At 45.8% G+C, this 22,816-nt stretch overlaps 1 protein-coding gene across 4 annotated transcripts in view; it reads left to right on the top strand.

The window, feature by feature from the left end:
- LOC306917306 (amyloid-beta A4 protein-like) overlaps positions 1-22,816 on the top strand; it is a 64,962-nt gene that overhangs the window by 32,298 nt on the left and 9,848 nt on the right. The window contains exons 3-14 of one of the 4 annotated variants that reach the window (XM_079495457.1): positions 2,774-2,903; positions 3,524-3,636; positions 3,878-4,068; positions 4,917-5,040; positions 6,269-6,560; positions 7,064-7,231; positions 13,785-13,918; positions 15,659-15,733; positions 16,593-16,751; positions 17,282-17,410; positions 19,349-19,448; positions 21,764-21,997. In XM_079495457.1, coding sequence (XP_079351583.1) covers positions 2,774-2,903; positions 3,524-3,636; positions 3,878-4,068; positions 4,917-5,040; positions 6,269-6,560; positions 7,064-7,231; positions 13,785-13,918; positions 15,659-15,733; positions 16,593-16,751; positions 17,282-17,410; positions 19,349-19,448; positions 21,764-21,997 — 1,849 coding nt within the window. Of the gene's footprint in view, positions 1-2,773; positions 2,904-3,523; positions 3,637-3,877; positions 4,069-4,916; positions 5,041-6,265; positions 6,561-7,063; positions 7,232-13,784; positions 13,919-15,658; positions 15,734-16,592; positions 16,752-17,281; positions 17,411-19,348; positions 19,449-21,763; positions 21,998-22,816 lie in introns of all 4 variants that reach the window. The other 3 variants (XM_079495456.1, XM_079495459.1, XM_079495458.1) reach the window with 3 other exon arrangements.

The raw sequence follows: 22,816 nt of genomic DNA, 5'->3' as shown, positions 1-22,816 counted from the left end.
ATAATCGATTGCATCAATACTACATTTTTGTGCATGGTATTTAGCATTTTTTAGAAGAAAAAATTAAAAGAGGGGTTTAATTAGGCTACTTAGTTTAAAATAATGTCAATGTATTTAAAATAGTTACTGTATCGATTTCAAATCATTGAATCGTATCATATCGTATCGCCATAATGAACCAATATCATCCATGTATCGTATCATCAACCATGTATCATGTTACGTATCGTATCGCTATTAAAATGTATCGTTACACCCCTACAGAAAATACTCTATTCAAAGAACTAAAACAAAAGATAAAAATAAACGGACACCAGTGCCTATCGCGCCTCTCAGACAGAGAGGATAAGAATCTCTGGGGATCTGTGGCCTAATGCATATGAAAACGGAGGGTCCTTACAATGAAAAGGTTTGGGAATCACTGCACTAAGGTCCCCCCCAAGCACTCTTCGTTATTGTTCTCTATAGTTAACCTAATTTACAACAATGCAACATTTAGGCATTTAGTAGACAAGGTAATCATTTACTTAGTATGCAGAGAGTAGCGATGGGACGATAATCGTTTACAAAAAACATTCCTAAAGGCAAAAATAAATTCCATAAAGTAGAAAACAAATTGCCGATTTGTAGATATGCTATTTTCACTAGTTTGGGTCCCGAGGAGACATCGAATGTCTCTTTTGGGTCACGGGCTAAAATGTTTTGGAACCACTGCTCTAAACGTTACTCACCATCCTTGGAAAAAAAAAACAATATAGATAAGTGGAACCAGGACATGAATTCCACTGGCTCCCTTGTCCTGTCTCCCCCGTCAAACAGTTTTTCCTTGTCCTGTCTCCCCCGTCAAACTGTTTTTCCTTGTCCTGTCTCCCCCGTCAAACTGTTTTTCCTGTTGTGTTTCAGTGTAGAAACATAACATGGGAAGTGGCCTCGTTTTGTTCAGATTCGTCTAATGTTTGCGTGATGAAGCTTTGGCCTCGTTTCTGAGCGTAGTTGCTTGTTTTGGGGTGGCTTCCAAATGTCTTGATTATTGTTTAAACGAGTGGTTCTCAAACATTGTCAGGTCAAGGACCCCCAAATGAATGTATATTGCCCACGGACCCCGCATCTGGAATTATAATTTGTGCCAGGGTTTAGTACCAGAGTTTAGTTTGTGTAGATCGCCTATTTTCAAATGGCCAATATACTGTATTTTGGCTTAAAGTGGTCGTTTGACTAGTCGCTTCTCTTGTGCCATCGAAAATCTGGCAGTGTTGACGAAAGACCAGAGACGGATTGAGGCGAGGCATGGAATCTATTGGCAGGACGTGCACTGTGCCAGGGGGGTTATAGTGAACTGTGCGAGGGAGGACATATTTGATGGAGCGAGTCAACATTTTTTATCAAGGGGAAATGGGCCTGAAGGAATCCCATTGGACAGCGATTTGCTGCAATTAAGGGCCCTTTGCTTCCAAAATAACTAAATGTGAAATAATCCTTTAGTCCCCAACTCGCTTAGGGCACATTTGCACATGCTGAACATCAATGTTTTCGCTGCATTTACCCAGCGATAAGGGGGTAAGACACTGACAAATAGGGCCCTATTTTTGCCTTACCTCTTAAGTTATCCCTAAACTTCTTTGGCTATTTGAACTATTCAAAAATGTTTTTCAAAATAGTAAAAAAGGCAATCTACAAGCTCACAACTTGTAGATCGGCTAGTTCATACATGGGCAACTTGCGGCCCGGGGCCACATGCGGCCCTCACCATCACTTTATGCGGCCCACAGGTTAATACCAGAATACTGATATATTATTGATTTCAGCTAATTACTAGTATTAAAATGTTATTGTCCTTTATTTTATGTCCAATATATTTGTATTTAGTTCATAAAGTTAACATAACTTAATGCATGAAATTAAATTAAATTAAAAGGTTACTTTTCAGGATTCCAATTCAAATATAGCAAAAATAGCTGATCTACAAGCTCAAAACGCATCGCAGTGGCGTCCATCGATTAATGCATTCAGTGATAATTTATAACGTTTTGATGACCTTATTGATTGATTAACCGTGGGGCCTCTTTGTATGAGGAATACAATGAAACGTGCATTGTCTTGTCTTTTCACATCACATGCAAAGGCAGAGACACTTCTGTGGTTAACTGGCCCACATGTGTGTTCCTCGGCCACGCGCAGACAGCATTACGTTACACAGAAAACCACCCAATGATAGAACCGCAGAATTTTCGATTAATTGTTAAGTTTATTTAATTGAAGAATTTCGTAACTATAGCACCATCTAGTGGTTAGCGCAGAATGCCACGTTTCTTTTTGAAGCGACACCACCGGTATCGACCTACTTCCGGGATCACGGAAGCATATCAGGGCCGTACGTTATATCCATGTGTTGTGATGATCACAACAGCTGAAACGGTCCCGCGAGGTCGCCATAACTTCCTCCAAAAACATGGGTGTTTACTGTTTTGTATGATCACCTCAATTCCAATACAAAGAGTTTTTTGGATTGTGTCTAGCCCGGGACCCGATGATGGAAAATGACATCGCGGAAGCGAAGCGTTGCCTGGCGACGATGATGCCAAGAGCCATTATTAAACCCTCATCTCGTCCAATCTCGCCCTAGGCGATCTGTGATCATTCATTTATCTCGCCCTAGGCAGGGGAATGAGTTAACAGCCATTTACAAACCATTAACCGGGGGGACCGTCTGATTCCCCGAGTGTCTCCTATTGGCCTGAGCAAAACATAATACAACTTGAAACTGTGTGTGCAGGTTTACCCAGAGCTCCAGATCACCAATGTGGTCGAAGCCAACCAGCCAATCAGCATCCAGAACTGGTGCAAGAAGGGACGCAAGCAATGCCGCAGTCACATGCACATCGTCGTGCCCTACCGCTGTCTGGGTAAGAGACCGTTTAATTTCTAGGACCCCTCAGTTTGACATGCATTAGTCTACGGACCCCCATTTAATGGCATTTCTATCTCCAGAACCCTCAATTTATATTGTAAAATCAATGTTAATTTAACAGACCCATAAGGGCCCACTTGGTTCCAAACTATCATTTAGCTGAGGACCCCCTGGAACTCCCTCAAGGACCCCCTGGGGTCTCTGGGCACCACTGACATAAAGAAAACTGCATGCTGCTTCTCCACATTTGAAAAGTACATTGTAAAATAAGATGAAAAGACTGGGGACAGCGCTGGGTGTACGGCATTTATCCTGGAATGAATATGAGATGACCTGTGGTAGGTTAAAGGAGTAGTTAGTTAGAGTACTTATTTTGTATCAATTTCACACCACCATGAAGCCTCGGTCAGTTTGCACTTTTTTTCCCACACATTCTCCACGGACATTTACCACAGGACTTAGACAGACAGTTAAAACGGGTGCTATGACAATGGATATAACGGGTATTGCATACTACGGTGGGGTATGTATTCCTGATTTTCATTGTTTTCAACTTGTGTGTGTGTGTGTGTGTGCGTGTGTGTGTGTGTGTGTGCGTGTGCGTGTGCGCTGCAGTCGGGGAGTTTGTGAGCGACGCCTTGCTGGTTCCTGACAAGTGTAAGTTCCTGCACCAGGAGCGTATGGACCAATGTGAGAGTCACCTGCACTGGCACACTGTGGCTAAAGAGGTACGCTCGCTCACTCACTCACTCACTCACTCACTCACTCACTCGCTTTCTCTCTGCCAATGGATTGTCCATTTAATTCGGAGAGTATAAAAACTCACTCTCAATAGGCACACTCACTCTAGTATAGAGGCTCTCGTAAAGCCTTTTCCTGTGGGAACCCCACAACCTCCGTTAAAATGCCAAATCCTCTCTCTCTCTCTCTCTCTCTCTCCCCCTCTCTGCCCCCCCCCGGTCGCTCCAGTCGTGCGGGGACCGCACCATGAACCTCCACGACTACGGGATGCTGCTGCCGTGCGCCATCGACCGCTTCCGCGGCGTGGAGTTTGTGTGCTGCCCCGCGGAGGCGGAGCATGACGCCGACAGCGCAGAACAGGATGACGACGACTCTGACGTGTGGTGGGGCGGAGCCGAGACCGACTACTCGGACAACAGGTGTGCATGTGCACACACACACACACACACACACACACACACACACACACACACACACACACACACACACACACACACACACACACGTGTTATCTCTCTCCTCTACAAGCTGACAACGTTGTGAGCTTGTAGATCTGCTATTATTGGTGAAGATACTTGGTGTACGTAGGTTGAAAAATAACAGGTACAGTGGGTGGCAAGTTTTTACTTTTAAGACGTTTTTATTACCTAGAAAAGAAAAAGAAAAAGGAATGCATCAAAAGTAATCAACAAGCTACATACTATAAAAACTGGTAAAAAAAAATAGCCAATCTAGAAGCTTATAGCTATCTTGTAGATCAGCTATTTTCACAATGTAAGAACCGAGTCAAACTTAATGTAATGCCTCCACTCCTACAACAAGTGCTTGTCAGGGTGGGGGGGCGGGGGTCCCCAGTTCAAATAATGATTAACACAATCTGTGCTGGCACGAGAAAATCTCGTGAATAGCTACTGTACCCAGCTGTGCCATCCATCAGATTACGATTACCTCAAAAATAAATAAATACAACACATCACCAAAGTGCTAATCTTTTAGTGGCAGGGGCGAGATAATAAACATATAGGCATGGACCAACATGTGCAGGTGTTGGACTGTACATCAAAGATGATCCTTTTGAAACTTCTCAAAGGAACTTTCAATGCCAGTTTTAGTCTGGACCTGTAGGTCGTTCCACGACCAGGGACCAAAGAAGGCCAGACATTTTTTCCAATTGACTTTTCGTATTTTTGCCATGTCATTAGAATCTTGGCAGCGTTATGCGTCCATACTGCGTTGTCATCCCCTGTGTTCTCTCTCCTCCTCGCAGCATGGTGAGAGAGCCAGAGCCAGCCGATCAGCAGGTGGAGGAGGAGGTGGAGGACATCAGGACAGCTGCTCCTCCCGCCGTGGTGCTGGAACAGGAACAGCAGCAGCATCAGCCGCAGCAGCAGGTAGGCCTAACGCGCCTAATCGCAATCATTCAAGATGATCGCCGTTATGTTGCATTGTTGAGGTCAGCCCGTTGCTCTCCCCAGGTTTGGCAGAGGGAGTTAACAACCCAATTTTTAAATTGGGGGGTGGGGTCGGTGGCCATATCGTTTTTGGGGGTTCTTGACATGAAATAGTTTGAGATCCACTGACATAGAAACATAGGTTTTTCAGAAAACTGTCATGATTTAGAAGACATTTTTGTAGAATCTGGACAGCCAATGATCAAAAATTGTTTGCCTAGTTGCAGCCACGGAATAATATAGACCAGCTAGCTCTTCAAGCGAGCTCGTAAAACAATTGACAATTCAAGCATCATCAACCACAATACATGATTTGCCAGTCTACTTCCTGATTGGTTAGTCATTTCTGCAGGGGCTTATTTACCAATGGCAAAGCTTCTAGTAAAATCTTTGAATGCAGATTGTGGCCCCTAGAGCAGGGGTCGGCAACTGAGATTGTCCTCGGGCCAATATTATTCCCAGACATTCCATCGCGGGCCGGCCGTCTGGCGCGTGCGTGCGCGCGCGCAGCGCGCGCGCGCCCGTGAAGGCGCGCCTAATTCGGTCTAATTCGGGTCTAATTCGGGTCTATTTGACCAATATAAATCAACTTTTTTCTTTTTTTTTTGCTGGAAAAATATGGTGCTGACACGACGTTATGCTGCTTTCACACGGGCAGATGCAAAGCTACACTAGTACACCTAGTCACAGAACAGTGTCGTCGTTAAGCAGCAGGAGGATCCCACTGGCAGCACCTGTCCGTTTATCATTAGCACAACCACGAACGTCCAACACATATACAATGAATTACTCACCTAATGCTGCCTGCAGGTTCCATGTTTAATTCCAGCGGTGTGTAACCTACATTGTCTAAGTGACAGTTTTCATATTGTAAATATGGTCGCTAACGTGGGATAACGCATAACGCTGCCAAGAAAAAAAAAAAATAAATTCTCTAAATTATCTCACGGGCCAGATATTATTTCTGGGGGGCCAATTTTGGCCCGCGGGCCGCCTGTTGCCGACCCCTGCCCTAGAGGTTTCACAGACAATTTTTTTGGGTAGCGTTTTACCCATTGCTGGCTGAAAAAAGAAAATAAAGGTCATTCAAATTTTGACATTATTGCTTATAGCTACTTTAAGTAAAACAATTGAGTACTTTTTCCTCCACTCCGTCTCTCTACAGGAGGAGGCGGCTGAGGAGGAGGTGGAGGAGGTGCTGGACAACGACCGGGACGGAGACGGTGCGGAGGACGAGGAGGATGAAGAGGACGATGATGATGACGAGGAGGCGGGAGCCGTGGAGGAGGAGGAGGACGTTGTCGACACGCTCGACGACGCCGCCGCCGACGATGATGATGACGACGACGATGATGAAGATGAGGAGGACGACGGCGGCGAGCCCACCACCAACGCTGTCGCCATGACTACGACCACCACCACCACCACCACTACCGAGTCTGTGGAGGAAGTGGTCAGAGGTGAGGCCGCGCGTGCCGCTCCGCTCACTTGCCACCATAGCATTTGTATTGTTTGTTTGTTTTTTGGTCGTTTTTTATTTTGTTATTTTTTGGTCCTAATTTAAGCTGTTTTATTTATTTTCATTTTAAGTGCTACCTTACACTTAAAAAACCCCCAGCTGAAAACAGTAATTGGCTATTTTTTATATTTATTTATTTTATATTTATTTAATCGTAAAATTGTAATTTGTTAGAAATTTATTTTGTAATAATATAAATTATTTATTTATTTATTTACGTTTGCCCATAAATCACAAAATATGGATGCCGGGCTGAATTCAACGGCATTCAATTTAAGTAAACAAGAGTCTTCGAAACCCCAGTGGTCATGTGGGGTTTTTGCAGGGTCACCTCCAGTCCCGTCATTAAGGGCACACGTAACTGTCCCGTGGCAAAGCCGCATGGTTGGAGATGACGGTAACGACACTGTGTGTGTGGTGTGTGTCCCCCCCCCTCCCTCGCAGAGGTGTGCCGCGCCAGCGCGGAGACGGGGCCGTGTCGCGCCATGCTGCCGCGCTGGTTCTTTGACCGGCAGGAGGGCCGCTGTGCCCAGTTTATCTACGGCGGCTGCGGCGGCAACCGGAATAACTTTGAGTCGGAGGAGTACTGCCTGTCTGTGTGCAGCAGTGTCAGTAAGTCCTGTTCCCAAAGGCCTCCGCTAGCCGCTAACCGCTATAGCCGCTAGTGCCAGACAGTGGCTCTCAATCTTTCAAAGTTCAAGGACCCCCCCTCCCCCACCTTTAACTCTGACAGTATACAAATGGAACCAAGAGTTACAGACTTGTAAAGGTCCATTTGGAGTGTCCATGGGCTGGACAACCACTTTGAGAACCACTGCACCACTAGCGGACCGCCAGCTTTCTCCCGGTCTGTCCCTAATCCTTACTTTTCTAGGCAATGTTATTATAGTGACCTTTTCATCATTATTATTATTTTTTTTGTATCTGTCAATATAAATTTTTTTTGCTTAGTTTTAGTTTATTTTTAATAGACAATAATTAGTTCTAGTTGTTTTTATTGTAATGTGGGTAATGTGGGATTTAGATGATTTTGGACAAATTCTAGAACTACGGAAGTAGTATCTATCATTTTTTGTTTCAGTAGTTTTGTTTTAAAGAGGCCTACACAGTTTAAAACAGTTTTTATTTTAATTTCAGTTAACTGAATCATTTTTTGTCAATTCTAGTTTTTGTTATTTTGCAACTTTTAGCTCACTATAATAACACCTGCTTTTAAGTAACCCGTCAGTTCGCTGTCTTCTATCCTTCCGTGACCGTCCTATCGCCCGTTTCCCTCTAACCCCTGACTTGCTTTGAGTGTGCTCAATCTTTTAACCACTTCAACCCTATTATGCACACCGTTGACCGGAGTCCCTCATGGCTCTGTCCTAGGCCCGCTTCCTTTGTTTCCCCCCCACCAAATTTCTTTGCAGAAATTGGCCCTTGTGAGCTTGTGGGACGGTTATTTTGGCCAAATGTTTGACCCATAAATGGGGATGCTGGTGTTGATTCAAGTGGTTATGTAATGCAGACAACCCAGAAGAGAAAGTTGATGTCGCCCTGACCCAAACTAATACAAAATAGCCGATCTACAACGGGTCGCGAAGCATTGTGAGCTTGTAGATCAGCTAGTTTTTTAACTTTTTTTTCTTTTTTACGGTACAGTACAGTGTAGTTCATGTAGGAAATGACAAAATGGATTTATTTAGTGACTCCTAGAAATAGGTCTGTGACCCACTGGGTGGGAAACACTGATGTAATGGATGGTTTTGGGGATCTGTTTCTGGGGGCCAGGCCTCTCCAGGAACAATGCCCCGTGCACACACATGTTTAGAATGCTGTGATTGATGGACTAAAACATCTGCCGCGCTAAGGTCTGCCTTATATCGTGTCCCGGTCATTTCTATTGTTCCATTCTATTGTTTCTATTGACTGGACCATTGAGTCAGAAACTGAACTCAATGGATTTCCAGTAGCAGTTCAATCCAGGCTGCCGGCCTGTTGTTTCCATTGAGATTACATAGTAATATTTGTCGGGTGAAAGAAGCGCTGTCTCCGTTGTGTTCTTGTATCTCTTGTGTTCCCCCCCCCCATATTAGTATTATTTTAGTAATGTGTAATGACACTGTATGTTTCTGTGTCACTACCTCGCGGCAGTTGTTTGCGTTCGTTTGCGACGTTCTGTTCGTGGTTCAATGACTGTGTGTGTTGTTGTGGCTGGCTGGCTGCGGTGGGGTGCTGATTGCGGAAATCAGCCCTTCCACTGTGTGGACCCGGCGGTGTATGCAGTTGCTTGCTATCCCATTGCCCAGAGGTGCGTGTGTGTGTGCATGGACGCCGTGTCCTATTGGCCAGAGGAGGCAGACGAGGCAGCCGGTCAGACGAGGCAGCCGGTCGACCTGTTCTAGGGCTAGAACAGGTCGAAGTTTTCAGGAGCTTTTCATTAGTCAGGTGGTTTCACCTGACAAAAAAAAGGGCAAAAGTAATAAGCAGGAAGTCTAAAGGTTTTGCTCTGGTGGTGATTTTAATGCTGTGCAAGGTTCATTGACCTTGTGCGCGCACCCAGCAGTGCTTCAGTGTTAGTATAGCACAATGTTAAGCCTTGCAGTAAACCGCAATAATGTGATCCGCCTCTCCCCGTATTGCCCCCTACTACATTTTGTGTGTGTGTGTGTGTGTGTGTGTGTGTGTGGGGGGGGGGGGGGGGTGTGTGGGGGTGTGTGTGTACACCGCCTGTGCGGTTTCTGCTCTGCTGAGCATGCCTGCTGCAACATGGGAATGAGAATGCACTGTTTTTTCCCCTCTGTGCCCACACACAGCCCCTTTTCTCACACACCTATTTGTATTCCTATACTCGTGAGGACAGTGATTTTATGGATTTTAGCCAGGATTAGTCGATCGATCTACAAGTTGACAGCGCAACACAGCGGGACACATTGTGAGCTTGTAGATCTGACATTTGTAAGCTTGTAGAGCTGACATTTCGGATTCACGACGCTGGCATATATGCAGTAACTAAGTATAAATGAGCCAAAACTATGAACGCAAAGTTCGCAAACCCCTTTATTTAAACCGGGAAACAAGTATTGCTCTTGTCGGGACCAGGGAAACACAATGTCTGTTTACTATACTTGTGGGGACATTTGGTCCTGGCAGTAGTGCACACACACACACACGCGCGCACACACTCACACTCACACTCACACTGAAGCGGCAGTGGGGTGGCGGTGACGGTGGCTCAGGGGTAGAGTGACCGGGCTCCCCAGAGTTGGTGTCGGAAGTGTCCTTGAGCAAGACTCTGAACCCCTAGTTGCTCCTGGTGTGTGAATGTAATGCACAATCTCTGTAAAACGCCTTGGATAAAGGCACTATATACTGTAAATGCACCATTTACCTCACTCTCTCACTCGTGGTTAGAGCCTGGTCGATCAGCCATCAATGCCGGGGTCAGCGCTGTTGAGGGCCAGCGTTTGACATCCGATCCAAACATCGAGACAAACAAAAACACTGACTTCAAACCCACTTAAACCGTAGTGTCACTGCCTGGCAGAAAGATCCTATCTCCATATATTTGGTGTTTTTTTTAAACTTTATTTGTAAATTGGTTTAACACCATACTTGATCATACTACAGAGTCACACAAAAGCATCAAAAGCAGAACATCCGCAAGTTCGAAACGCGTTATTGTGAGCTTGTCGATCTGCTACTTTTGCTTTTTTGTTATTTGAATCCTGAAAAGGAACAGTTTTGGACATATGAGGTTTCTACCCGGCAAAATACTTTTCTTTATGTCAAATAGTGAAAACAGGCAAAAGATTTTGGCAGAATGTTCACCCATTATGACATGCCCATGCCACGAACGGTACTCGAGTTACTTGGATTACAGACGTGCATACAGTGCATTGTGAGCTTGTAGATCGGCTACTTTCGGTGGATGTTACCCTAGTATGACATGTCCTGAATAAGGACACTATGGGGTTAAATTAGAAAAGCTGGCATGTTGTTTTCGTGAGTCTGTGAAATCAGGCGTTCTCTTTAGACATAACCAGATTCACATGTCTCTAGTCTAGCACGCTCACGTCAACAGAACAGACTAAACACTCACACACACAAAGCAACCACTTTCACTGGTGAAGGACACACATGGGCACAAGCGTATACACACAATTCAATTCAATTCAAAGGGCTTTATTGGCATGAGAAAACATGCACATACACACACACGCCTCAGTGTTTGTGTTGCGACCAAGGACTTATTTGAATCAATGAAAGGTTATTTTAGCCAATGTGTAATGCTAATACAATATATGTATGGTAGAGCGTGTCAATGTAATATAACTAGTACATCTGTATGGTAGGTGTATTTCTCGCTGCTTTTAGCCCTTGCCACGTCTTTTCAGAGCAAGGTCATATTTTTTGAAGACCAAAAATGTGCCGGCCGTAAGTAAAAAAACGGCTGTGTAACATGTCCGCCATCTTATTTAAATTCCCCCCACGAAACATAGATTTTGTAACGACGCTTTGGTTATGAGTCGTGAATAAAGCTTGTTTTGATCAAAAACGCAATTTGGGAAAAGAATCAGAGATTCAAAACGTTCAGTTAACATTTAAGTGGACGGACGCAGACCTTTTCACTTCGGGTTCATTTGCTGTTTATCGATCGCCTATAGCAACCGAGAGCTATTCATACGGTGGTGAAGAGCGTGATCTAACTTAATCAATAAAAATCCCTAACTTGACAACTATTGGGTTTTTTTATTGATTCCGTTTGAGATCGCTGATCGCCACCATCTGTTTAGCTCTCCATTGCTAGGCAACGCTCGGCCAGGCTGTGGTCCGTCAGTGAAAAGGAAAAGCCCCCTGCCACTGCCACTGAAATCTTAAAACCCTTTTATCTTGGATTATTTTCTCAGATTGAGTTGTTCATCAAAACGGCGATGTTTCACGGCACGACAGTGACACATCCTTGCAGTTACAATATTAACATTTCGGGTGACTTATAAAAAGATCGCAGCTAACATTAGCCTAGAGGCGGTGTTTGCATCCGGTTCATAGGTTGTGCCTTTTGGGGTCTTCAAAATCAGATATCTGGCTTGGAGACCTTGGCAGGGTATAGGGGGACTACAGACGAAAACTATTCTAGCAGTAAATGAGGTAAATAAATCGTTGTCATGGAATAATGTTTATAAATATTCTACTGTGTTTTATTAGACATGATAAGCAGTGTAATCTGTACTCTTCAGACCCGTGGGCTGAATTCCAGCCGCAGAATGACTGTTGGAGCTAAATGAAGCTCTGAATACAGTAACAGATGAGGAGGGCCTTTGTCTGTGTCACACAATTATCTACGGGTCATCTGAGGAGGAGTCGCCTTGAATTCTGGCTTCGAGCAAACAGCTTTTATAAGTGCCTTTGGCTTGTTTATTTTCTGTGATATATTGGTAGAAGGTTGTGTTTTTTATTGTTTCGTTTTTTGGGGGGAGGGGGCTTGTTTCTAAAGTGTAGTTGCTTATTTGGGATGTTGTTTAAACCAGTGGTTCTCAAACAATTTCATGTCAAGGACCGTCAGGGGGGGCACAGTCGGCAGTGCTGTCGCCTCACAGCTAGAAGGTCCTGGGTTCGATTCCCGCTGGGGACACTCGGTGTTCTCTCCTCCGTGTCATCAGTGCCCATCCCCGAGGCGGGGTTGGCAAAAGGGCCTTTCTGTGTGGAGTTTGCATGTTCTCCCCGAGTCCCCTAGGATCGGTACCCTCACAAAAACATGCAGTAATCCAGGTCTCTAAACTACCTCCTCCTGGCCAGCTGGGGCACCTGATGGAGGGGAAAGGAACCGGTCGGACACACCACATCCGGCCGGGAAACTTCCCCCTGTCAGGTGAAAAGAAGCAGCTTGGACTCCTCATGCATAGTTGAGGTCAGTCTGCTGCCCCCCCCAGGTTGGCAGAGGAAGTGTAGCGCCCAGGATTACATTAGATAATTGACACTGGGTGAAAAAAATGGGTTACAAAATCGTGGGATACAAATTTAAGAATAAAAAAAGGACCCTCGGATTACTATGCAATTGTTCCTGTATCACCATCTGAAAACATTTTATGCCAGGGCAGGGACACCCGTACCAGTTCTGTGTTGTTAAAATGTTGGGTAAAGAATATTTCACATTTTATTTATTTTTTAAATGCGATTCGTTGTGAGCTTATTGATCTGCTATTTTCAAATGGCCGATGCGTATAAGGTAGGTTTAAAGTGCTCATGTGGCCTACTTCTTTTGGGCTAGTTTTCATAGTCCTGCTTGCTTATTTCTCTCGATAATTTCTTTGCTACTACCTTCGTTTCTCTCTTGCTGGGTTACGTGCTAACGACATTAACTCCTGTTGAGATATTTGTGGTGTTGTTTTTTTTGTGTGTGTGGCCACTCGGCATATCCCAAATAAACGGAAAAGGAGTGCAAGACGTTGGAATTGAAGTGCTGTTCTGACATCAAGTGCGATTCAGGGGCCATGTCCACAGAAATTGTTCCAGCGTGTTCTCTCGTGTATTTCTATGGTAAATACGCGCTAGAGTTGCTCCTCTTCCCCCCCAAAGCACCGGGCTTGTTTTATTGTCCTGGCTGTGTATGACAACCTGGTGATTTTTAAGAACTGGCGTTGAATCATTATCACAGCCATGAAAACTCCATGCTTACGTTATTTCAGCTCGACTCTATTTGCGCTAGTATTAGCGCAGATGGCGGCATTTGAGCACCACAGCGTTCAATAGGTTTGAATGCTGAGGGCATGAATAACTGTTTTTGAGCACTCCAGACATGATTATCGGACATGATACCCCCCCCCCCCCCCCCCCCCCCCCCTTCTGTGGACATGGCCCCTTATACTTCATCGTACAACATTGTCCCGCACCGAAAATAGCCTAGTGTAAAAGCTCACAGTGCGCACTGTGAGCTTTTTCTGTATTGCGCCGACTCATACCACGACAACGTTTGAAAGAGTCATAACCCAGGTCTGGTCTCCTTGCTGCTCCTCAACTCCTCCTAACTCTTAACCTCCCGTGCCTTTTCTCTCTCTCTCTCTCTCTCTCTCTCTCTCTCTCTCTCTCTCTCTCTCTCTCCCTGGTCATCCGCGGTGCCGTTTGCCATGTCATCAACCCTGTCAACACCCCCCCCCCCCCCCCCCCCCCATACACCTCTCAGTGCCCACAGCCACGCCGAGCATCCCCGACGCGGTGGACCACTACCTGGAGACGCCTGGTGACGAGAACGAGCACGCCCACTTCCAAAAGGCCAAGGAGAGCCTGGAGGCCAAGCACCGCGAACGCATGTCCCAGGTATACCCAGTTCCCCACCACTGATATGGTCGCTCACATATAAAAGACAGGGGGCTGACTCTCGCTGTCCTGGGGGAGAGGGGGGGCGGCAGAGCAGCTCGCAATTCATTTCTAATGGGAGTCACATGGTTTTGACGAGACAAATGCTTGCTCCATGGCTGTCTTCTGCCCTCCTCCCACCCCCCATGGAGCAAGCAGGGAGCAAGCTGGTCTCGTCGAAACCAAGCGACACCCATTGAAAATGAATTACGAGCCACAGAGGACACAGGAGACACCGAGAAGACAGTGTCTTTTATGTGTGACTAAACATTCCAGGGAGGAAGTAGGTGTGTGAGATGGGGAAGGTCAGGACATGATTAGGAGGCTTTAGTAAGCAAAGAGATTTGAATCAGACGATGGAAGGTTTTGGAAAGGAAGGTGACTCTATAAATAAACAACATGACGAGAGAGCATGGTGTCTCTGTGTGGGAAGGAAGGGAAGAGAAGCAAGGAAGGGAGGGAGGAGAGCCAGGCAGGGGAGAAGACATGCCAAGTGTTTGCAACCTTTCCAGGCCGCTGCCCCCCAAAAATAATTATAGTTGAACTGGTGACACCCACCCTGACAAGCACTTGTAATTCTAAAGAGTTGAGGAGTTAGGAGTTTAATTTGACTCTAGTCTGTTCCACACATACATATAGATAGCTGACTGCAACTAGTTCACAAATGTGAGCCGTTGTGAGCTTGCAGATCAGTTATTTTGTGCCTCTTTCTTATATTATTTGACAATTAGGACATTGTTTTACCGTACTAGCCCAAGAGTGTTTCCCTAATTAAAAGCAGGTGTGCGCGGAGGAACCTTGGCTATGGGAATCACGCAGGTGAATTAATTCAGGTTTGTGTGTGTGTGTGTGTGTATGGGCTTATCTATGTCATCACGCAGTTACCACCCCCCCCCCCCCCCCCCCCCCAGCAAAATCCAACCTGAAAATGATATAAAGAGAGACATAAACCTCACAAACCTGGAAAACATCGCTCTTGCATTTTCACGACACCTTGCTGATGGCTGTGGGAGGATAAAACTGCTTAGCAGACCGTTTTGCATGCGGTGTAGTCTCTAGTATACCGCTTACACACAGAGAGAGAGGTTGGGGGGGGGGGGGGGGGGGGGGTTGAGAATGAGAGCTAAGTTGGCATAAATGGAGGAAGAGCGAGAGAGGAAAGGCGTGGTGATTTAAGCAGAACAATGGGTGCGTTTTTCCTAGTTTTATTGTTTGCTTTTCAATCTCTGTCTGCTGCATAGCCACAGCTGCGATGGTTCAAGCACACTAATTGCATTCCTAAATCAAGTAGCTCGCTGTGCGGTCAGCAGTGCATGCTCCGGATTTCGCAGCTCGGAAAAGCGAGAGCTAAGACAAACTGCACACTCATGCACGCACACACGCACGGACGCAAATGGACAAAGGCTCCATTTGGTTACATTTGTACGCTCTCAGAGTGACAGCCCTGTAAAGGTAAATGTACCCCCTCACTGAACTCTTTTGAGAACCACTGTATTATCGGAGAGTCAAATCGGCTACAACATATTTTCAGATGGGGGTCTGTGGCCAAATACAGATAATTCTGGGAGGTTGAGCACCTCATAGAAACAGGTTTTTCAGAAAACCTTTTTTTGGATTTAGAAGACTTTATTTATTTTTAATCTGCCTCAGTCCTAAATGGGTTAATCCCTGCGCTTTTGCTCGTCTGTTAATTGTCTCCAGGTGATGCGAGAGTGGGAGGAGGCAGAGAGGAAGGCCAAGAGTTTACCACGTGCTGATAAGAAGGCTGTTATCCAGGTCAGACACACACACACCAGGCATGTGCAGGGGGGAGGGGGCTAGTGGGGCTTGAGCCCCTGCCATTTTTCCTCAAATTTCCCTAAAATATATATATTGTTTTGTCCACATAAGGGCATGTGGGGGGGGGGGGGCAATTAGTGGACAATGTGACCAGCAAGGGCTTATGTGGGGGGCCAATAAGGGCTTTGTGGGGGCCAATACGAGCTTATGTGGGGGGCCAATAAGGGCCATTATCATAATTAATTATACTTTTAATGTGCTGGCTGCCATCAGTCAGTTTTAGTTTCAGACTAATGAGAACTTTCTGGGGACATAATTCACCTTAAGAGAGTGGGTGGGGGTTTTGGGGTAAAACAAGGAAGTGGGGGTGTGTGTTGTGCTTGTTGTGTTGTGAGTACGACGGAGTGTGTGGATTAAAGAGACGTGTCGTTCTGCACGACCAAAGAGAGAAATAGCAATTCGTAATTTCTTGCTATTCCTACAACGTATTGTTTATTTTACTGTCCAATGACATGAAATGGCACAAGGGACGGACTACACAAAAACACCACCCCCAAAAATCGGCCTTTTCTGGGGTTTGAGCCCCTGCCCCCTCAGTGCTCTCTGTACGGCCCTGACACACACACACACACACACACACACACACACACACCAATTCAATTCAAAGGAGCTTTATTGGCACGATGAAACATACTTACATTGCCAAAGCCAGTGTCAAAATACAATAAAAACCGTTGAAAATTGGGGAAAGTATATATAGTTGGATATACTGCAATATAGAAATACTCTGTTGCAAGTAATAGTCCGGAATTCAGAGTGTACTGAAAGTGCAGAATGTCCCTTTTCACGCACGCAGCGTTTCCAGGAGAAGGTGGAGGCGTTGGAACAGGAGGCGGCCAGCGAGCGGCAGCAGCTGGTGGAGACGCACATGGCGCGCGTCGAGGCTCTGCTCAACGACCGCCGCCGGCTGGCCCTGGAGAGCTACCTGACCGCTCTACAGCAAGACCCCCCCAGGGTACGCACGCACGCACGCACGCACGCACGCACACACACACACACACACACACACACATACATGCCTGGAGAGATACCTGACCGCTCTACAGCAGGACCCCCCCCAAGGGTGTGCACACACACACACACACACAGCTAGGGATGTCACGATTTCAGAATTGTAATTGTCACACAGATAATTACGATTAACATTTTAATTGTTTTATTTTTAACATTGAATATTGAAACATGGATACATGAAACAAATATTTTGTTAAAATGTCTTGTATATCTGCTATTGTTGAATAACAAAGAATTTTCTTTTAAATCACGTTATTTTATTTATTGGCACACGCCAACAGACAGGCGTGTTCCGGCTACGAGCCTTCATCAGAGCCGTATTTTAAATTATATTGTCTGTGCTTTCCTCAGACTTGTAATCTCGGCACCGCTGTGAAAGAGGGTCTCAGCCCTCTGTGTGTTTTTCCGAGAATTCGATAAAGGTTGAAATTTAATAAAATGTGTCCGTCTGTATGTCTGTCTGTCCCACAGCCGCGCCACGTGTTCAGCCTGCTGAAGAAGTACGTGCGTGCCGAGCAGAAGGATCGGCAGCACACGCTCAAGCACTTTGAGCACGTCCGCATGGTGGACCCCAAGAAGGCTGCCCAGATCAGACCTCAGGTAAAGCGCGCGCACCCCCTGGCGTGCATGTTAAACCCATTTTGGGCGGGAACCCCTTTTGGTGTTTCAAGCATTCTGTTATACTTTAGCTATTGAAAAATAGCAGATCTACAAGCTCATAGCGCGCCACCGAGTGGCGCGCTATGAACTTGTAGGTCTGCTATTTTTGAAAAATCGTGAAAATGTGGCACAAATCCTGACAGAAAACTGACAGGATTTAGAAGACATTTTATAAATTTCGACGTCAGGCCTAAATGGGTTAATACCGACAGTTAATACCGTCACTCGACCCAGTGGCGGATGCGGAACAACACTACTTTTTTGGGGTTTTTTTAAGAGGCACAGCAGGTGTGATGTGTCCAGGATGTAAACAAAGCTACATGTGGGAGTCAGAGGTTCTTCTCTCTTTTCACACAGTTAGTTTAGGGTGCGTGGAAAAAAAGCCTGTGTTGATTTTTCTTAGTCACATTTTTTTCTACTTCGTTCCTCCCCAAAAATAATCATATTTGAACCGGCGACCCCCCACCCTGTCAAGCACTTGGGTTCCACTTGGGTTCCACTTGGGCGGCGGTGGCTCAGGGGTAGAGTGTCTGGATGGTAACCGTAAGGTTGCCAGTTCGAACCCGGGCTCCCCCAGAGTTACTGTCGAAGTGTCCTTGAGCAAGACACTGAACCCCTAATTGCTCCCGATGTGCTAGTTGGTGCCTTGCATGGTTTCCGCTGCCATCGGTGTATGAATGGGTGAATGTAATGCACAATCTCTGTAAAGTGCCTTGGATAAAGGCGCTATATAAATGCACCATTTACCATTTACCATTTACCACAGATAAATATCACAACGCCTTTCGTCGGGAGGCATTGGGGGCTTATAGATCAGCTATTTTCACAAGTTTTGCCTCTTTCTTATATTATTTTACATTTGGCCAATGTTTGACCATGCAGTGTTTATTAAAAATCTCTGTGAATTCAAGGCATGTCATTGATAAGCATTGTTTTGGGTGAACAATCCCTTCAACATTGTTCTCTCACTCAACAGTGAGAAACCACCATACAATGTAAATATATACAGGGCATCTGCACATTTCTAAAGTGGCAATGTAATGACTTTTTAATACCTCTAAAATATATGAAGTTTGATCTTGGTCTTGTGGAGAGTGAACTTGATCTCACACAACACTGAACAGAGTGCTGCAACACTGCTGTCGGAGCCATCTGGGACAGACCACACACACACACACACACACACACACACACACACACACAGACTCCCTACAGCGAACTTAAATGGCTGACAAAAATGAGGAACTGCAATCCGCCGAGCGAATCAATAGAGCTTTCACTTAATCACGTCCCATAGTTACCCCCAATGAAATGAAATGAAATGCAATGCCACCCTGTGATCAATGAACCAACGGGGAGGACAGTGTCACGACAGCTAAAATCTTTACAGCATGAGTATCAGGGCTGTGAATCTTTGGGTGTCCTATGATTGGATTCGATTTCTTTTATTGGGGTCACGATTCGATTCAAAATCGTTTTTTTTTTCTTTTTCTCGATTCATCTCGATTCTCGATCCAAAAACGATTCGATACATTTCAGCACGATCTACTCCACTCTTCTGGCATGAAAGCAGAGTACATTTAAAGCTTTTATAATTGTAAAGGTTTTAAGGTAAATTTAACTTATCTGACTGAGTCTGACACTCGGTTACCAGAACAATACATTCAAGTAAAAACTGCTGTAAAATAAATAATATTGGTAGGCTTAGGCTAGCTGGTAGTACAAATGCACACATGCACGGTATGCAGAAACCCATAATGTATTACACAGGTACTTTTGAACTCACTAACAGAGTATGCATCTCTGTGCGTGCGGGCGTAACATTTTGACGTCAAGCATGGTACTACAAACCTGTGTGTGTGTGTGTGTTCTCCCTAGGTTCTGACCCACCTGCGTGTGATTGAGGAGCGCATGAACCAGTCCCTGGGTCTGCTCTACAAAGTGCCCGGTGTCGCTGACGATATTCAGGACCAAGTCGGTGAGTCTCTCTCAACACATCACCAGCTTCTTTCCAACTGTTCATTTAATCACAAGTTCACGGACGTTTGGCAGGCAAATCACACGGAGAGGTGACAACGTGCTTTAGCAGCCAAGTTGTGGCTAGAAGGGTTCGCTGCTCAACAGTAGGACGATGATATGACATTAAAAAGAAAGTTACTTCAAAATAGACTACCCAAATAAATTTACTATAGTCTGCATGTTTTGTAAATTTCCATTCCACTCCTGTGGGTCTGGAAGTTCCGGGGACCCCCTGGGGACCCCCACACGGAGTTGCACCACTCACTTCACACGGGTGTGATGTATTAATGTCCAGGTGTGGTTTGTAGGAACTGTAGGAACTCCAGTACTGCAGTACTTTATCAGACCTTTCTTTTGTCATCAGTACGTACTGATAAGTTGTCAGTGTAATTTAGCTTTGTTTACTTTAGCTTTTAGTTCATTTTAGTTGTTGAATAGAGTTTTAGCTTATGTCAGCCTGCCTTCGCTTACTGTACATGTGAAGGAACATTAAAAGATTTATGCGGTGGACATCGTGGTGGCGCAGGGGTAAAGTTCCTAGCCACCACCTTTGAGACTAGAAATGGAACCAAATGGACTCGCAAGGGTCTATTTGGTTCCATTTGTATGTTCTCAGTGTTATGGCATTCCTTGAAATATTTTTTTTTTAGAGCCATTACACCAACGCAGTTGAATTTGCATCGTATTGTATGTCTGCATAGCACCACAATGTAAACGAGCGCACAGGGCTTTTTGTGTTATCCTTCTTAGCAGTGCTTGCATAATTGTACTTGCTGTACTGTTTGCAATTGGTTAATAAAGTATTCAATCTGTGACGATACACATGGGTGGATTGGTACAACAACTAAATTATTCGGTTTTCTGAGCAATTGACGACCTTTTCCTGTGGGAGCCCCACACCCTCTGTTGAAATGGTAAAACCCTCTCTCTCTCGCTCTCTCTCTCTCTCTCTCTCTCTCTCTCTCTCTCTCTCTCTCTCTCTCTCTCATCTCGTCTCTGCCTCTCATTTTAAATTGTGAGCTCTGTGTGGGTTTGACAGTTTATTGGAGTCGTGTGCATTACTCAGGCATCTGACTGTCCACCCAAACATGCTCTGACTGTCCACCCAAACATGCTTGCACAATGTAGACTACACACACACACACACACACACACACACACACACACACACACTGTTCAAGCCTTTGAGTATGACGTCTGTCCAACGTCATGGTGTGTGTTGATCCTATGATGTGGTTTCTCAATTCACACGCAAACCTAAAAACACTGCAGAGATGCAAGCTCCCTCTGTCCCTCGCGTACAACTGACAATTTGACAGTTTATTTTAATTTTAATTGTACTCTGACATTTATACACTCTCAGAGTTTAAGGGGTCCTTGTAAAAAATGTATCATTTGAGAACCACTAAGAGTTGGACTCCTAATATGCCACATAGTGTTGTAGTAAATAAGTGTATAATATTCTGAGGAAAACTTGGCATTCAGTAATTGGGTCTTATGATCAAAATAAGAACATTATAATGGTGTGTAAAACAGAAAATCAAAGATTGCCATGGACAAGACCAAGTCTTTGCCACAGACACATGTTTCTGTGTACGGACAAATGTGTCTGTTATCCCTGCTCAAGTGGTTAACCATTAGGTTGTACATCAAAATTGGTGAAGGCAGCTGATCTACAAGCTCACAATGGGTTGCAACATGTGCACATTCGCTAGACATGACCAGCATCCAGATGCAGCTAGGGTTGACGTTGTTAATGAGATTATTAAATGACCATTTTAACAAAGCATGTCATGGTTTGTTAGGTTTTGGAATCATTTAATGAGTTACTACTGCTTTAGAAGGCTTTTGTAGGCCTCTGTTCGTAAGCCATTTTGACCGGGAGTCTCCGTCTCATCAGCACAGCTGATTTTTATGTTTTGATGAGGTGTGAGGTCATGCTCGTTTGCTTCCTTGAGACTACCTGTTGTAATGTACTGTATAATGGGTTTTGGTGTTGGTGTTATACTATTGAAAAATAGCAGATCTACAAGCTCATAGTGCCGCACCGAGTGCACCGAGTGCCGCACTACGAGCTTGTAGATCTGCTATTTTTTTTAAATTGTGGAAATGTGGCACAAATCTTTGAATATATATTCTTTCAGAGCGAACGTTTTGAACTCAGTTTTCAGAAAACTGTCATGATTTAGAAGACATTTGTAGAATCAGTCCTCGGGTCTAAATGGGTTTTAATGAGGCCCCCCCCCCCCCCCCCCCCCCCTCCCCCCGTTGCAGAGCTGCTGCAGAGGGAGCAGTCAGAAATGGCCCAGCAGCTGGCCAACCTGCAGACGGACTCCTCCCGGGTGAGCTACGGCAATGACGCCCTCATGCCCGACCAGGAGGCCGGAGACGGCCAGGCCGCCGCCGGCCCGTCGGACATCCTGCCCCAGGAGGACACCCTGAGCCTGGGCGGAGGCGTGGGCTTTATCCACCCCGAGAGCTTCAACCAGGCCAACACTCAGAACCAGGGTGAGTGGAGCCAGGGAGAGAGTGTTAGAGAGGCAGGGGCTGACATCCAGAACCAGGGTGAGTGGAGCCAGGGAGAGAGTGTTAGAGAGGCAGGGGCCTCAGAACCAGGGTGAGTGGAGCCAGGGAGAGAGTGTTAGAGAGGCAGGACCAGGGTGAGTGGAGCCAGGGAGAGAGTGTTAGAGAGGCAGGGGCCTCAGAACCAGGGTGAGTGGAGCCAGGGAGAGAGTGTTAGAGAGGCAGGACCAGGGTGAGTGGAGCCAGGGAGAGAGTGTTAGAGAGGCAGAACCAGGGTGAGTGGAGCCAGGGAGAGAGTGTTAGAGAGGCAGAACCAGGGTGAGTGGAGCCAGGGAGAGAGTGTTAGAGAGGCAGGGGCTGACATCCAGAACCAGGGTGAGTGGAGCCAGGGAGAGAGTGTTAGAGAGGCAGAACCAGGGTGAGTGGAGCCAGGGAGAGAGTGTTAGAGAGGCAGAACCAGGGTGAGTGGAGCCAGGGAGAGAGTGTTAGAGAGGCAGAACCAGGGTGAGTGGAGCCAGGGAGAGAGTGTTAGAGAGGCAGAACCAGGGTGAGTGGAGCCAGGGAGAGAGTGTTAAGGTGGCCTTACACTAGCCGATAATCGGGCATTTGAAATCTGACAGCACCACACACTACAGGATATTCGGAGCGGGGCCGAGCAAATATCAAACATTCTTGATGTTGATCGGGCCGATCCCGATCGCGCGCGGGGGGTGCCCGATTGAGTCGGGCACCCCCCGAGCGTCAAAAATGCCTGATTATCGGCTAGTGTAAGGCCACCTTTAGAGAGGCAGGGGCCTCAGAACC

Source organism: Electrona antarctica (assembly GCF_951216825.1).
Source record: "Electrona antarctica genome assembly, chromosome: 24".
Lineage (NCBI taxonomy): Eukaryota > Metazoa > Chordata > Actinopteri > Myctophiformes > Myctophidae > Electrona > Electrona antarctica.
The sequence above is the reverse complement of the archived record's forward strand: the minus strand, read 5'-3'. Positions and strand labels throughout refer to the sequence as shown.